Here is a 16,904-nt window from a genome sequence, read left to right as displayed (position 1 = left end):
TTCTAGACGTCAAACGGTTGTCAATCGACGTCAGATGCAATAAAAGTGCATCTAAATGTGCAGCGCAATGCAGCTGTCATTGAGTCTGACATCAGTTTGAAGTTTAGCGGTCCGATAACTGCAAAACTGTTGCAACTATCGAATTCCAGTTAAAAAGCATTGCAGTTAAATGACTTGCAGTTATCGAACGTCTACTGTACTAGGTGTCTTGCACATATTGGATAATGGATACGTTACGGATACACAAAGATAATATTTCTATTTTTGTTAGATGGGTAAAAATATTACTCCGGATAATCGAGCCATTATTGATTTGGGTAGCCTGTATTGATTTGAATAACTAAAATGTTTTCTTTGTTGGGATGGAATGAAATATTACGTTAAGCAATACACGCATTCTTTATTGAAAAAACATGAGGGTGAAAAGCTCTTTTTACCAATCGTAGTTTATTTGTTTCGGGGTTACCCACAACATACCATTAGGTAAAAAAAATCACAAGGTGATCTAAATTGATAAACTTTTAACCAATTGACATAAAAATAGACGCTTCTTAACAATAGTGGACGCGCCACGAAAATGGATACCATTGCTATTTAAATTCAGCTATTCTTTTAATGCGCAGTCTTACCCCGCGCAATGTGCATACTTGCCCATGATACGGGGCAAGTGTGCGCCTTCTATTTTTTCCATTAAAATTTATTTTTCTTAAATTCAAAAGGAATATACCAGAATGAAATATACAAAAAAGTTACAAAGACAATGGAATAGGATACATACATACTGATTAATAAGTCGACCATTCAAAGCACTCCTATCGAGAGGTATTTTGAAGCAAAAGATAGGTGCACAAACTTGCCCCGCTTTTTTCTTTATGGATTTCAATAAAAAGATAATAATAAATTGCACCTTATTCAATAATTCGGGAGGCATACAACAATGTTGAGAACCACCCTACTGCAGTTGCACTTTACTGCTCCTCCTCGTGTGCAAATGTATTGCATACAGTTATGTAGCTCCTATCAGCACGCTGCTCGCGAGTCAGCAGTCTGTTTGTGTGGGTCAACCGTGATGTGCCGCACTACTATGTCTGCTGGCTGGCGCTGCTGCTATTGTTGTTGGTTACTACTATCCCGGAGTCATCGTAAAAATAATGGCAATGGTAAATATGTGGTACCGCATATAAACACGCACACAGCCACTCGCGCCATGAATGCTGCTGCGCGACTTGTGAGCGTGATCACCTCGTCTAGCTGTTCTTGCTGGGCCGGTGGATGGCGTTGTTGCTGTTATTGATTTTGTTGGTGGAAGCACGACGCGAACGCAACAGCAGCACCATTGAATGAGGAGGGTTCCACGGCAGCCAGAGCGAACCGTTCGTTTCAAAAGTGACGCGCTCGTTGGTTGCTGCACATCGTGTCCCGTTCGTTGTTTGTGTAATTCAGCTGTACGTGGAAAGACCTGCTTGAATTCTTGAGTTTTTCTTTTTTCGGAAGCGTTTTAGTTCGTTTTGGGCCGGATTCTGGATGGATTAATTTGGTTTCAAATTACGCGCAATTTCCAGTTTGAATTCCGTGAGTGATGTCGAATGAAGGGTAGTTGTTTCCTTCGTTAGAGAAAAGTCGATCGATCGATACAACAGAAGAGGCGACTCTACATTCTATATGTTAAGCAAGAGTTGAAGAATCCGAAAGATTCTACAGTCATTGGAAAACTAAAGTTAATTTTGTTTTAGAATGATACGGAAATAGTCGAGGATATTCGGTGCATGTGCAAGTGGCTATATCGGGTTCAGGTGAAAACAAAAGTGCGCGCCTCCGAACTAGCATCGACTAACAGCTGCGAAGTGGAAGGTGTGTGAAAGTGGAAGGAAGAAGGCGATCCTCGACTACGACGTGATTGCATCATTAATATACGTTGAATCACACTTGCTATCGTAAATCATGAAAAGTATATAAAAGCGTTATCATAACGGAAGATTTTTGGTGACAAGAAGTGGCAATAAAAGTAAACATTTCCACTTTGGAAAAAGTTGATTATTCCTAATATGAATTTTTGGATTGTTTACGATAAAAGTTATTGATATCGATGATTGCCGAATGCCTCGCTATGGATAACTTGAATGGGGCCGCAATTAGTTTAGTGTGGGAATAAGTGAAACTGGCTTAGTGTGTTGGGTGGTAGTTAAATTGTTGGTTGAAATAGTTCAACTATTTGTTTTTGGTGATAAAATAAACTGACAAAATGTCGGTTCAAGCAAAGCGTCAACATTGTTATTTGTGCGATTTGCCGCGGATGCCGTGGGCAATGATTCACGATTTTACGGAAGCTGTATGTCGAGGATGTGTTAACTATGAGGGAGCGGATCGTATCGAGCTGGTTCTGGATACCGCCCGGCAGATGAAACGGATCCATGCCAGTGGTGGCGGTGGCGGCAGCGGAAGTGCATCAGCTGGAGGTGGCAGCGGTGGCGGTAAACGAGGCGGTGGCCACGAAAACGGTGAAATGCCACCGCACAGATCTGTTCCACAGGCACACCATCACTACTCGGTACGAGCCGGACCAAATGGGCCGGCGCTTGTCGATTTCACACCGAAGCACGAGCCTCACGACATGCCGGGTGGTGTCCGTCCCGGGGCTCGCCTCCAACAGCATATACCGCCACATCACATGCCACCGCACGCCAACAGGCAGCAGGTTCCACCGGCGCTATCCGTCAATCTGAAACGACCCCCGCCGGAGGACGACGAGCACGGTCCCATGGATGGGCCGACGGGTAGTGCCAAACGAGGCGCCGAGGACCCGTCGGTTGCCATTCAGCAGCGACCGCCGCTGACACGGGGCGAGTCCCTGCCGGCGGTACCGTTCGTTCCGGATCGGCAGCCAAGCTACAAGGACAAACACCCGGTGCGGACTGCTTCCTTCGATACGGCCAACTTCAAACCGACCGGTAAGTTTGAGTAGTTAGAATAGTTTGAACCTGTTAGTGCATTATTTTCGTTTTCTCTCTGTCGCTGGTGTTTTGGTTTGTTGTCCATGGTCTTTAAATTGTGCTTAGAACCTGTGATTCTTGTAGAGACCTACTTGCTAATAGATATTGCAATCTTTGGTTATGGTGGGGTTATTTGTGGTGTCTCGAGCTGTAAATTACTATTTTATTGTTTAATGAAGACATGTTTATACAATTTAATGATTCTCTACATAAAATTGTACTCTCTTCTCTGTGATAGCATATCAGTAAAAAATAAAAAGGATAATTATACAGGAATTGGAGCAGCGGACGAAAAATATTCAGCCAGTTAAGAGACCCGCACAATAGATACGTTTGCGTACGTTTTGACAGTTTTTTCATGGAAAAAACTGTCAAAACGAGCGCAAATGTACCCATTGTGCGTGGTCCTTCAGTCCTAAACAAATAAAACAATGCACATGCGTCTCATTTATTGTAATATTCCTTTGTATGCCGGTTACATTCAGCATTTCTTCACTTTTGTTATTGTGAGTCATTTTCGAGCAACTTTGCAAAGATGGTATTATAATTGCTATAAATATGGTTAATACGTGGGTCTGTTAGTTAAAATAATAACTTTACAGTATTAGATTTTTTTTATTTGAACAATTTTACATTTGCAATCATAAGAAGCTAAAACAAATACTTAACAAGTATTAGTATGTGATGGAACAATCACCATCAGAAATGGCAAAAATAGAATAAAATCTAAATAAATATTTACTTAGAAAACTGAGAATAATTCTGACAAACTGGCTTGATATTTTTCCAGATTTTTGAAAACCATTTTTTAGAACAAATTTAGATACATAGAATCTTAATAGAACTATTACTGGTCCCAATTCCAAAACGCTAGAAACTCATATGAGCCTAATACGCGATCATAGGCAGTGTATGTCTTGTTTATAGTACCTATAAAAACACTACCATCAAGTGCCAAAATTGTAACATAGAACTTTTGTCAGTTCGATATAAATGCGCGTTCCAAACGAGTCTGTTCCAAACGATCTGTCAAACGTGATATATGGCGATACTCTTCTCTAAGGACTCTTCGTTGCAGTCCTGTTTTAGCGATATTTTAAAAATTTGTTTTAGCAGATCTTTTTCGAAATTGTCTTCCTAATTCCAAATAAACAGTAATTGATTTTGATTCTTTTTGGAGCTTTGCCTGCTTTTTAACTAATTGTTTGTGAAGTTGGTATCCGCAATAGTCTAGACTGGACTATCCAGCTGGATACAAAGTAAAAGATAATAAGTAAAATAAGTAAAAAAATACTGACTTCTCTCCCATCTGGGTATGGTGCGAACAAATGCCAAACATTATGAAGTTCCATTCATTTGGTTTCGATGTTAATCGAATGTTAAGCTAATTGCCATTGCTTTCAAAAAGTTTAGAAGAGAAATAAATTTCCGAGCCCGGGATCTTGCCGTACAATTCAGTTTATTATAGCTAGGATTGGCTTGGGATTCTTTTTTGTAACTCTATATGACTTTGATTTCAATCCTGAACAAAACTGAATATATTTTCCGAGTGACTGTAAAGAAGCGGAGTTTGGGTCCCTCTCTAGCATCCTCTTCACCTTGATGTCCAGAAACCAAGAACAGCCAAGATATTTGTCATTTCTTGGGTTTGCTTCAATAGTTAAACGTCCTGAAAATGTATTCTATTCATTCCACAGTGCACTGTGCAACAAATTTAACGCCCACTCTGCCGAGATAAATCTTGACAACTTCAAATTGCTTTCCTTAGTCAATTTTCAATTGAATAATAAGTGGTATGTGATAGAAAAAAAGAATAGTAGTGCAGGATAGCAGGATGAAAATATCACTATATCAACTGAAATGGTTGAACGGACATCATTTTGGCACACTCTGTGGCCCCGGAATAGGTTCTAGGACAGAAATCGGTCCTTCAACATCTTGAACTTATCAAAGTTCCATACAAAAAATGGCCGAACCAACTGGTTACGAAACACGTTCCGAAAATCATGGAATCATCGGTGTAGAAGGGCAAAAATTAACAGTCAAATAATAATTCCGGCAGCTCAATCTCTTCAGAACTTGGGAACGTGAGAATGCTATGCATCGGAATGCTAAAAATCCGATTACCACGTAACGTGTTACGAAACTTTTGAAAACTCAGGTATGAGAGGCCAAAAATCGAACAAATAGGTAAATCACTCTTCCTTAGCCGTGCGGGTAAGATGCGCGGCTATAAAGCAAGACCATGCTGTGGGTGGCTGGGTTTGATTCCCGGTTCGGACTAGGAAATTTTCGGGTTGGAATTTTTTCGTGCTAGCATCATGATATACGGATATGAAAATTGGTAACTTGGTTTAGAAACCTCGAAGTTAATAACTGAGAAAGTGCAGAATGAACACAAGCTGTACTGCATATGATCGCATATTTGTAACATTTGCATTTTTGTCGATTTTGAGATAAGCTCATGAATCATCTCCAAATTGATAATTCTTCCAGTTGACCAGGTGAAATAAGAAAGTTTGTTCCAAAAAACTCGAAAAAACTACCAAGTTGTTTTGTAACATTAAGCAAAGTGGCCGCATAACCGTAACACTGAAAAACTTTATTGTCGGTACGCCATGCGCTATGTACAAAAGATTTCGCAATTAGTTTGCAGTCAAATACCAAGTGATGGAAATATTTCTACCGAAGATTCCAACTGGATAAAGTGATTGTGCAATTTTTGGGAATTTTTAGAAATTCTTTGAGATTTGCATACTTATGCGTATCACAAACTTCATCGTTCCATTTCTCCCATGCCTACTTTTGTCGATTGTTACAAATATGCGATCATAGGCAGTGTAATGCCTAGAAGAAGATGATAAATCACTTGGTTGACAGCTCAAATTCAAACAGAATTTGACAAATTCAAAGGCATTTGGCAAACTGTGTTGGGAGATAAAGACTCAAGGCAGCCTTTACTGTTGAGGTCGAAATACGTTTATTAAGTTACAATCAAGCGGTGGAATCAAATTGAATAGTGTATGAGAAGTAAAGACATACCACTAAACAGCTCAAAATAATTTTCTATATAAGTATCTGAAAGAACGAGAATAGAGAAGGAGGAAGGAAGCTGAGTGGAGGGAATGGAGGAGGAAGCAAAAAAGGGAGAAATAATAAAAAGAATAATGAAATATGAAGAAAGAAAGTAGAAAAAAGAAGCAAGGATTAAGCAGAAGAAAAATGAAAAAAGAAGAATGAAGAAGTAAGAATAGGAAAAGGGTGAAGAAGGGTGCCTTACCCTTCATTTCTCACTAGTCACTTTTTACTTTTTACTTTGCATTTCTTACTCCCATTTTTCACTTTTCACTTCTCACTTCTTATGACTCTACACTTCTTACCTTCTTACTTTTAATTTCTCACATCTCACTATTTCAGAGAGGAGTGAGAAATCTATCATTCCTCACTTCGCACTTCACACGCGATTTTCATTTCTCGCAATCTGAGGATTTTTTTAACGGCATTCGGGCAAATGACCTGACACCGAAAAAACATGTTTTTTCGAGTTCAAAAGTTATTTGTCAAAATGTGAAATTATATAAAATGTATTGGTTTACAAACAAAATGAATAACGGGTGGAAAAACCTGAAAAACCGGGCATACACAGGAGAATTTTGTTCAACATGGAAAAAACTGGAATCCTCAAAGAAATTTCAGTGAAGCAGGGAATTATTTTGGAATTACATTTGAAGCAAATTTCAATTTTGTTGTTGTTATTTCAACTTAGCTAAAACATTTCAAATGCATTAATTGTCAATGCAATAGTTTCTAAATTTGTTGCCAATGTCAACAATTACAAAGTGAAACTACATTTATTATATATTATCTGCAACATGGTTTGAAAATCTAAAAATTACGAGATCGTTGAATTTAGCAGCTTTTTATTTGGCTACGGCTTGAATAAATGTTGCTAAAATTTAGAAGTTTGATTTACCTGCTAGGAAACAAATTTGACAAGTGATTTGTAGTTGCGGACTATAAACTCAAATTTTCCTAATAAATAAGTCTATGAGTTCGAAGCTCTTCAAGGAAGAAAGCATAAAAAAGTCAACTATCATTTATCATAGACAAAGGTTCTGTAAAGTTTCGACTAAATTTGGCTAGTGGCCACTAAAATTGAGACACTTTAGTGATATCTTGACAACAGGGTGAATTTAATTAAAAAGGTCCTCTACCCACCAAATCGCCTTCATATTCAGATAAACAAGATAATTCGAGGTATTGCAAGAAAAGTTCTTCTTCTCATCATGCTTTCTTTCAATGGAGCAATACGGAGATAAAGCTGATATTTTGTGCTCAGATGCTAAGTGAATTGACCAAGAGCAAGAACTCCAAGTAGTGGAAATAATCCCTTCGAGCTCGTCTGTCGAGCTCTTTATACAAATACGCGATAAGATTCAGATTAGGATTTTTACTTGGCCACTCCAGAATATTGATTTTAGCTTCCTCCAACTATTCCTTCAAAAACTTCAAGCGATGTTTATGGTCATTGTCATATTGGAACAGCGGGGTGACAGCAACATGTGTGTATCCGAATATCTCGATAATAGAAGAACAAGTTTTTCATAATGCCTTCGAGACGCACCCCATACCATAACGCTACCTATGCTTTATAGTCGGTACTTGGTACCAAAAATCGTTTCTGCGGTTGATAGGTCTGCGAATGTACCTCATTCCATTCGAGGAAAACAAATTAAATTTGCTTCCCTCGTTTCAGAGTACTTTGAGACCAATTTCCCGGAGTCCAATGATGGTAGGCAAAGGCAAATGCAACCCTACCCGAGCAGAAGCCATGAACAGAATAACAAAACATAATATGGGTTGATTGGTCATTTATTCAGTGATACTGTTGTAGATTATTTGTATTGCTTCATACTTACCACAAATAAACACTTTGTCAAACGAATTTTAAGTATACGAATTTCAACAAATTGATATAAAAAATCGCAAGAGTACTTAAATTCACTAACTTGTATTCCACGCAAGTGAAAAAGCAAATAAAAACAAACGAATGCCAGAATGGTAAAGTTTTGCAGTGTTGACACTTAATTTTTTTCATAAAATTGATTGTCAAATGATTTTTGAGCGCTACTGTCATCCAGTGATCGCAGAACAAGTTCCATACCTACCGGAATATTTGCTCAAAATGCCAAAAAAAAAGTACATTTGTCCGACTGACACTTCAAATTTACCAAAATACTATGAGACATCGCAAATGGCTTTTTCATCGAGAGTTCACAAAAGAATCGTGTGTTTTGAAATCAAGCTGGTCACCCGATGACCCTAGACAGAGTTCGGGACATTTAGGATCCTTTAGCATGAGACTTCAAAATTTTAACCTCAATCGCTGCAGTACTACATGAGGCAGCCAGAGACTTACAGCATCTTCATGGAATAGAACTGATCATAAGATGCCAAGGAATTCAGAACAGTTTAAGATGTTGACGGAATGGTATCTAACGCAGTTCTATTTTTGCCTTTCACACTGAGTTGAGCTACCTGATAATCTTTTGGACTTTGATTATTATATTCTCCAGAAAATTGAAAGTAAAATACTTCTACATCTTCTACTTCCTACAAACAAATTCGGATGAAATTGGATTATCTGTCGAACGAAGTTTCTTATAACAATATTTCTCGCAATAGCGTTGCATATAATTCCGTTCAAAGTCATATAAACCTACAAGTAATCTTTGAGGACGAATTCATTTTCTGTCTACTTCAAATCAACAATGGTACATACATCTTTTTGCTCGCAAACATCAGACATCAATTTGTGGATTGACAAAAAGTTCGAACCGTATATAACTATTGAAACAGTATAGAATCTAAATCTTTTGCAAACCATTAATAATTACTCCAATAATTTGATATCAAACTCACAATCCTTCCTTTTCATCTAAGGCAGAGCATCGTCAATATTTCACGGTTCTGTAAAGGCCACTCAAGAAAACAGTTTCCTCTTAATCTAATCCTCACGCACGCATACAGTCGCACTTTTCCACAAGTTCAAGGCAACGGCATTCTGCGTTCCGTTCTATTCCCAACGGATACATTCCTCAAGAAGGATGCAGAATATGAAACAGCTGACATTCGATTTACCGTTGTCGTGATCATCTGCTCCGTCCTCGTCACCACCAATCGTCTGATGCAATTAATGAAACCTACACAGCTCTGCAGTACGGGCCGCCGGTGGTGTTAGTTGATCCCTCCTCGGTCCCTTTAAATCTACCTACGCTACACCGTGAGCGAATCCGTCCGTGCCCTTTTTTCGGCCATAGACGCTGCATTTGACTGTTTGATCCTCCTCTTCCGTCCTGATGGTTCGTCGTCGCTTGGATGGCAACAAAGCAGCATCTCTTGGTCGTGAATTGCGTAGAAAGGAAATAAGTTGAATCAGCTTTCCCAGATGTGGTGCAACTGCGAGAGTCTACGTCAGCAGATCTCGGATCGGCTAAATAAAGAATCGGACTCAAAAACCTAGTCATGGAAAAGTTGCATGGATTGCACCCAGAGCATATGGTTTTCCTCTTGGGATCGTCGTCGTTGTCGTCTCAGCGTTGTTGTCGCGGTCGATGATCGCTGCTTGCACGTCAGCACCGCAAACCAATTCCGGGCGGAGCGCGAAAGAGATCGAAGGTCTTGGGCGACGTATCCACCGCAAGACGAGGTACGAAGCGCTATGAAAGCATGACGATGTGTTTACAAATTTCTCGACGGTTTACCGATTGAGCATGGTTTAAAAATACACGGAATGCCTGCGGCGAAGAAAGACGAAAAGCCTCCAAATACAAAGTAGTAGGATTACTTATTTCTCAAACCGACGAAGAATTCAAGATAACAAAAAATAAAAACACAACGATGATGAAGTAGTCGTGTATAAGCCATTACGGCTTTAAATAGTCTCGGACGGTCAGATATGTTTGTTGGCGGTGTTTGCTTTCTTTCGTTTTCCTTCTCGTTCGAATTTGTACTTGGTTTTCGTTTGTTCAAGACGTTTGTGTTGGTTGTTGGCAGAGCATAGGAGTTGGATTCTAATCGAAAGAACATGTCCAAGAAACCGTTATTCATACATAAAGCGTTGTTTTCTCGTTTTGGGACTAAGTTTTCTCATTGGAATCATATTCGTTTCGACTAATGCGCTTTCCTGATTCTTGTTTGAATTAGTCTGTTGATGGGCATCGTTGAATTTTTCATTCCCGTTCGAAAAGTTTTGGGAATTGTCTTATTAGTAGACGATCAGCTGTAGTTATAAACAGACTTATTGATTGAATAGTTATGCGTTCGAAAATTAATCACACTGTTTGCTTTCGTGTAATAATGATTTGTATACAGTTTAAGTCAATCTACATTGCAAAAAGCCCTATTTTGAAAATTGATGAAGGAAAATTGTATCCATGTGAAATGGGAAATTTGTTCAATGCTGGATTCCTACACCCAATCAACGGGTGCAAATATTATTACAGAACCTTGCATAATTGGTATAAAAATTTTAAATTTACAAATATGTTAGATTCTTATTCACTTATTTTTTAAGACATTACAACTTTTAATTTTGTATAATATCTGTACTTAGGGATAACATGTTTGTATTAGAATCTTGCAGAATCTGTATACGCCAAGAATTTGAAGATAACTGTAAAATTTGTTTATTGAGTGTCGGTAAATAACTTCATGTTAAACTGCTACTGGGCAGGAACTGTCAACCATCATTGATTTATTCAAGAATTAAAAAAAAAAAGAGATTTACACCGGTTATAGTTTGACTGAAACATTAAGCTGATATTTTCTGCGTTTTTCAGATTTGAGTAATCCAATCGAGTGTAAAACCTTTTGGAACGACGTTTCGGCTTGTGTATTCCATTGAACAAATAAAAAATAGCGGTAGTGTCGGGAAATGCGAATTTCAACTCAGTTGGGCGAAAATATCAGGAAATGCAAAATAAACTTAAACGACAAAGAAAACATTAACTAAATGCATCTGAATAAAACAGTGCGTTATGGTTTAAAAAGCTAAATTTTAGGATTCCTTTTCGAACGACTTTGCTTACTGTCGCCATTTAAAAAAGCGTCGATCTTCCTATAGAAGCAACATTATTTCCAATGACGGTTCATACAAAACAACAACAGTTGGCTTTCTTCTAATATATTTCATAGTTGAGCTGGGCTGGTAACGAGAGATAAAAAGAACAAGAATGAATCGGCATTATCTTTTCTCAGTGCTACTACTCCCTACACAGCTCTTGCAATTAAGTTCCAAAACTACTCGAAACTTCAGTTAATATGAATGAAGTGTCGCTAAATTTTTTTTACTATAGAATCTATAAAGATTTAAAAACATTGATAGGATTGGTTGAAAATTTCTAATATTTAAACATTATCTGATATGGCGCGTACTAATGCGTAAATTCTAAGGCGTTGCAGAAGATTTGTTTTTTTAGCGTAAAAAACTGATATGTCGCATTTTTCAAAAATAAATGGCGTTCTAAGCACTGTTACTATAACTTTAACAGTTTTTATTAATCAATGATTTAAAAAAGAAACAATTGTGTATTACTTTTTAAGATAGATCTGTCCAAATGGCAGAACAATTCTAGCCAGCATCAAACTTTTAGAATGTATATCGCATAACATCCAAAATAAACGTTTGCTTACATCTGTTGGGAAGTTCGTTTCTCGTATCCCCGCCCTTCATGTTACATACCATCAAACCATTCGTCGTCCCATTATACTGCCGATGATTCGTGTCCTATCAATCGATAAAATGCTAAATAATCAAACTTTTTCCCATCTCTTGTTGTAGCTACTGACCTCAAACGGTGGATACTACCGAATGTAGCACCAAACGACTATGTTGCAACAATGAATTCAGGTATTTCATACGCCGGGATGTGATGTCCCACCCACCAACCCACTATAGAGATAGATGCGTGTGCTAACTGTCCAGCTTTTTCGCTACTGACCAGTTTCCGGCCAAAAAAAAAGATCGGTTACGCTTCCCAAAATGTACATCACCTTCATTGAACTTGGTCGTACTCCGACAAAGGGGATCCATGAGGGTTGTGTAGCTATATACACGTGTGCATGATCTTAGCAGTTGTAGTGTAAATGTTCTAAACTGTCCCATTATTGGTAAACTTTGCCTCATTGTTCTTCACCTTATATACTGCTGATGCTAGTTGACACAATGATTCTTCAAATATGGCTTAATCGTAATTTAACAGAAGCAGAAAAAAACTCATACATTAATACACATTCATCATAGAAACTATATTCATAATGGGGAATCCAAATAATATTATCGGAAAAAAGGGGAGCTCCATCTAATATGTTTGATAAAATATATAATTATGATAGGAATCTAAGGCAAGCGATAAATTCTTAAAAGTACATTTACTTCAATTTCAAAACCTGATGTGCAGGAAAACTTATTTGCAAAATTGATTTCTGTTGTACACTTGTGAGCACTTCGCATAAAAAAACAGCACGCTTTTTATCGCATAACTACGCATAATGGACACTAATACTTGTGACATGCTGCGGCATATATCGTTCTCTAAAATGCAAACGTCTCTTTTTTTGTCTAATTATGAAAGCGTATCATTAATAAACGTACCCTTCGCCTTTTACCGATTCTTCGCGCAATCATTCGAATGTTCGCTACCGTACGATAGACTCTGAAACGGGACATTCGGCAGTACACACAAATACCGTCAGTGCTCGTCCTCGGATGAAAAGATAAACATTATGAATGGAGGAAAAAAAACGCGAGATTTTTTTTTCATCGAGGATGATGCTATATGATGGATTGAACACGAGGCTCGTACATAAACATGATACGTCGCTGCTTCATCACACTATTTTATCGCATCTGGTGTGATAGGGCGAAGATAGGTATTTCCGGCAGGAATCCTATTTCCGCTAGGCGCTTTGGGTTTCAAAAAAGGATATGTTTTTTTTTTCAAAACTCGACCGCAAGCTTTAGTGTTTAGAATCAATGACAATACAGTCAAACCTCCATGAGTCGATATTGAAGGGACCATCGACTCATAGAAATATCGAGATGTAGAATAGAAAATCCTTGGAAAGCACTTTGGAGGGACCATCACAGTAACCCAGAAAATATTTTTTAGTATGGAATAATTTGCTTCCATGAGTCGATATCGAGTCATAGAACATTGACTCATGGAGGTTTAACTGTAGCTGTTTTCTTTGGGGTTCTGCCGAAGCGCCTATTCCCTATGTTAGCATATTGATGAAAAAACAAGATTCAGCGGATATCGATAGCGGAGTTTTGCTATTGATTATCATTTTCTTTTCAGTTAGATTGATGAGAAAATAAAATCCAATAACATTCACATATGACTAGACTGGACTTTTCTCATTGAACTGAGTTGGGGCAAGTATATTGATGGTAGATAACAAAAAAAAAAAAACTTTGATATTCACGTTATCTGACGAACATATCAATAAGTAAAATATGTATCTACAAAAAATTAAATGTTCTACTTGATGTTTTGATATTTTTTACTGAAATGGAAAATTGAATTCCATTTGGATTCGATGTTCAACATTAATTTATATTTAAAGAGTGCTAATTGTACAGGAATTACTTTAACATAGCAGAATTTTGTGCAACGTTATTGATAAATAAATCTTTTGAGATACCCGTTTTGCCTTTTAAGCCAAAAAGGATATATTGTTATTTTTAGGGCCGGAATTTGACGGAAAAATAGTTTTGTAATAATTATTTTACTAGACAACGTAGCATATGCTAAATTTGATTAATAGGCAACAGTTCTTGAGAGCTATCACTCAAGTCAATACATTTGAAGAACAAATACTTCATATTATAAATCAGAAAATTCGGTTATCCGAAAACATTTATCTTTCAAATTTTAAGATACTCCAATTTGACCGGTATCATAATGTTTACATAATATGGCAAAACAGGGTGATTCGATCGACAGTGATTTGAGCCCTGATGGATCAATTCAGAGCTTTAATTTAAAATTCTGCCAATACACATTTTAGTTGACATGTCCGTAAAATAAATTCTAATGTATAGTAAAACCGATGTGATCGTTGGATACAATAGGAAAAAGAATAACATGAACACAAATTTCACCATATTTTTTTAAATTTTTTTCTCTATTAATTTACTAATTTTTGTAATTGGTAGTTATTGCAGTTAGTTTATGAAATTTAAACTAGCAATACACAGCAGTCATTTTTTTTTGCGACAGCTTTACCATTCCTAACTGTACGAAAGGTACCTTTATATTCTGCTAGTATGTCAAACAAAAAAAAAACGCAAACTCCTCAAACAAGATAAGACGAGAAGAAAAACCAACAGAAAATAAACAAGTCGAGTGAAAAAAAAACTTGCTCTTGCGTGTGATGTCAGGCAAGTCTCGCGTTCGAACGCCGCCGCCGCCACAGTTATACCTCACCTACACAACACACTAACCAGAAGGCATTCAGCACGCTTGGCGTGTTCGCAGAAACCGGTCTGTGCCTGGGGCTAGTATAGTGCTGCCTACGCTTCTCCAACTCCGCATGAAAATGGGCAAAACGTGGCAACAGCAACGCGCTAACGTCGCGCGCGGTGGGTGGAGGGTGGATGTTTTGGGTGGAAAGTGACGGAGCGGATTTTTCCAGCCCTGACGCAACGTTGCCACATTTCACAGTCCACCGCAAACACGCACACTGCCGTGGAGGGTCAACTCCCACTACCACTACATGCTGGCGTTCCGATCGGAGAACACGCGCGCAACTGTAGTGCTTCTGCCGTCGAGACTCGTTGCGTCGTCGACGTCGTTCGGTCGACCACAGACAGCAGGCAGCTGGCGGCGGATCGTGTTTTCGACACGGTTCCATCGTAGTGTGCGATGGATCGAACGAGTGGGTACGACGAAACGATGACGGCGGCGAGGCGGAATGAGAAAGGCGTGCAAGTTATTTTTGTGGAACACTGGGCGATAGAGCAGCAAGAAGAAGACTGAAACCGGTTTAAATCGATTGGTGCAGCCAAGTTGATGATGCTGAAGATCACTGTTTTTCGGAATGGTTCAGCGTTCGTGGAACAGTGGTGATGGTGGTGGTGGTGGTTGTGCGGGGACGGCCACCAGCACCAGAATCTACAAACCAAGCCAGGGCCAACTAGCAACAGAAAAAAAGCATCATCAGCAACGGCACATATGATTTTCGGGACGGGACGACGTCGATGCGACGTTGTCGAATTGTTTTTGCAAGATTGTCACACTCGCGTGCGCACTCGTCGACACGACGGCAACGGCGTATTTTGTGGTTGGTTGATGGCGAATGGCTTGCGTTATTTTTTTTTGTTTCATCCTTTTTTTCAAGACCTTTGAAACGACTCTCAACGGATGGGTGGTTGTGGCAGTAGTTTTTTTTGCTGCTGCTTCTGTATGTAAACCATCTTATAGCTTAGCGCGATTTGCCTTTCTTTATCGCGCGGCATAAAACTCACACCATATGCATGCTGAAACCGATCGCATGTTTGCGAATAGCGAAGGAGTCGGGGTCGAAGAAAAATGCAATAAAATTTGTTTAAATATTTGCATCTTGGCTTAGAGCAGGATATTGACCGTCGGATTTAGGGTGGATGTATCAGTTATGAATTGAGCTACATCATGGTACATCACTTTAGATGAAAAAAAAAACTCAATATTGTTTATAAAAATAAAATATTCTGAATCCTTACTTCACAAAATCTGCTCTTAAATAGGTAACTGCTGTAGTTTTTTTTTGTATTTATCATATGTATATTTATGTATTATTCCTATATGAACTTCAATACATGTCCTAAAGTGTTTCAAAATCCAATTAAATTGATTAAAAAATCAGCAAAATGTGTATCACAACATTTCTGCAATGAATGTTGCATCCTTGGTGTAGATTCGGTTGTTTTCTGGAAGGTTGGAAATACCGTAACATGACTAAAACTAAAGAATCGTCCTGGCTCCTCGTTTGAGTCTCTGAAGCTTATAAATATTGCACGCTAAAGTTAAAATAAAGAGCAACAACACAATAAGGTTCAATGCTCATTGAAAAAACTCATGCATAACCAAAATATTAGTTATAATAGAGAGATAAGAAAGATATTATGAGTTGTCAGTAATGTCCTTTTTTATCATTTACTATTTTTTCCATTCTCGTAAATAATACGTCAGCTATCAATAGTACATTTACCCTTCCAATAACATGATCACCGTTTTTGTCATGTGAGAACCACATTACGCAAAAGAGTTGGTGCAATCAGATGGGCAATTTGTTAGCGTAACTCATTCCCATCGCACCGAATTCCGTCGAATTGCTTTTTGCAAATGTTTTCATTAGAGCTCACATTCTACCAATTATTGTTGTTTCATTTTGAAACGGAGTCAGATCTGCCTAACGCCGATAAGATCTTGAGCTTGATTGACTGCTCGTAGTTGCTATTCCATTATGACCAGATCAGCTGTTCTTGCACAGGGAACCAACAGATGTTTGCTTGGGACTAGCACACATCTTCAATGTACAAGTACTGGTGATCTCATTTGTTAGGTCATACTGGCGCCTGCCACGTCAGAATGCAAGTCAATGTACGGAAGGGGGAGGAAATGATGATGCAATCACTCGCCCACTGCAAGCCGAATATACCTCTGCACTTGCCACGAGTTCATGCGGAATTTGTTGGAATTTCTGGGTTAGGTTGAAGAGGCAGAGGTCCGTCTTGGTTAACGAGCTGCCAATGTGATAGATAGGAGAAGGTAACTGATGGAATTTCTAATTGGATGTAGGAAACGAGCTCTATAAGTTCATTTCCAATTCTAGCAGATTACTGTTAGAATACTCAGATTGAAGGTATAG

General features: G+C 38.4%; 1 protein-coding gene across 9 annotated transcripts in view; it reads left to right on the top strand.

The window, feature by feature from the left end:
- The first annotated feature begins 1,274 nt into the window (after positions 1–1,274).
- The window catches only part of LOC134225405 (interferon regulatory factor 2-binding protein 1-like), a 57,938-nt gene continuing 42,308 nt past the window's right edge, over positions 1,275–16,904 (top strand). The window contains exons 1-3 of one of the 9 annotated variants that reach the window (XM_062705448.1): positions 1,285–1,572; positions 1,734–2,948; positions 11,833–11,901. In XM_062705448.1, coding sequence (XP_062561432.1) covers positions 2,243–2,948; positions 11,833–11,901 — 775 coding nt within the window. In that variant the 5' untranslated portion in view covers positions 1,285–1,572; positions 1,734–2,242. Of the gene's footprint in view, positions 2,949–11,832; positions 11,902–16,904 lie in introns of all 9 variants that reach the window. The other 8 variants (XM_062705449.1, XM_062705453.1, XM_062705454.1 and 5 more) reach the window with 8 other exon arrangements.

The sequence above is a fragment of the Armigeres subalbatus genome, chromosome 3 (assembly GCF_024139115.2).
Source record: "Armigeres subalbatus isolate Guangzhou_Male chromosome 3, GZ_Asu_2, whole genome shotgun sequence".
Lineage (NCBI taxonomy): Eukaryota > Metazoa > Arthropoda > Insecta > Diptera > Culicidae > Armigeres > Armigeres subalbatus.
This window is presented reverse-complemented; position numbering and strand designations above follow the sequence as displayed.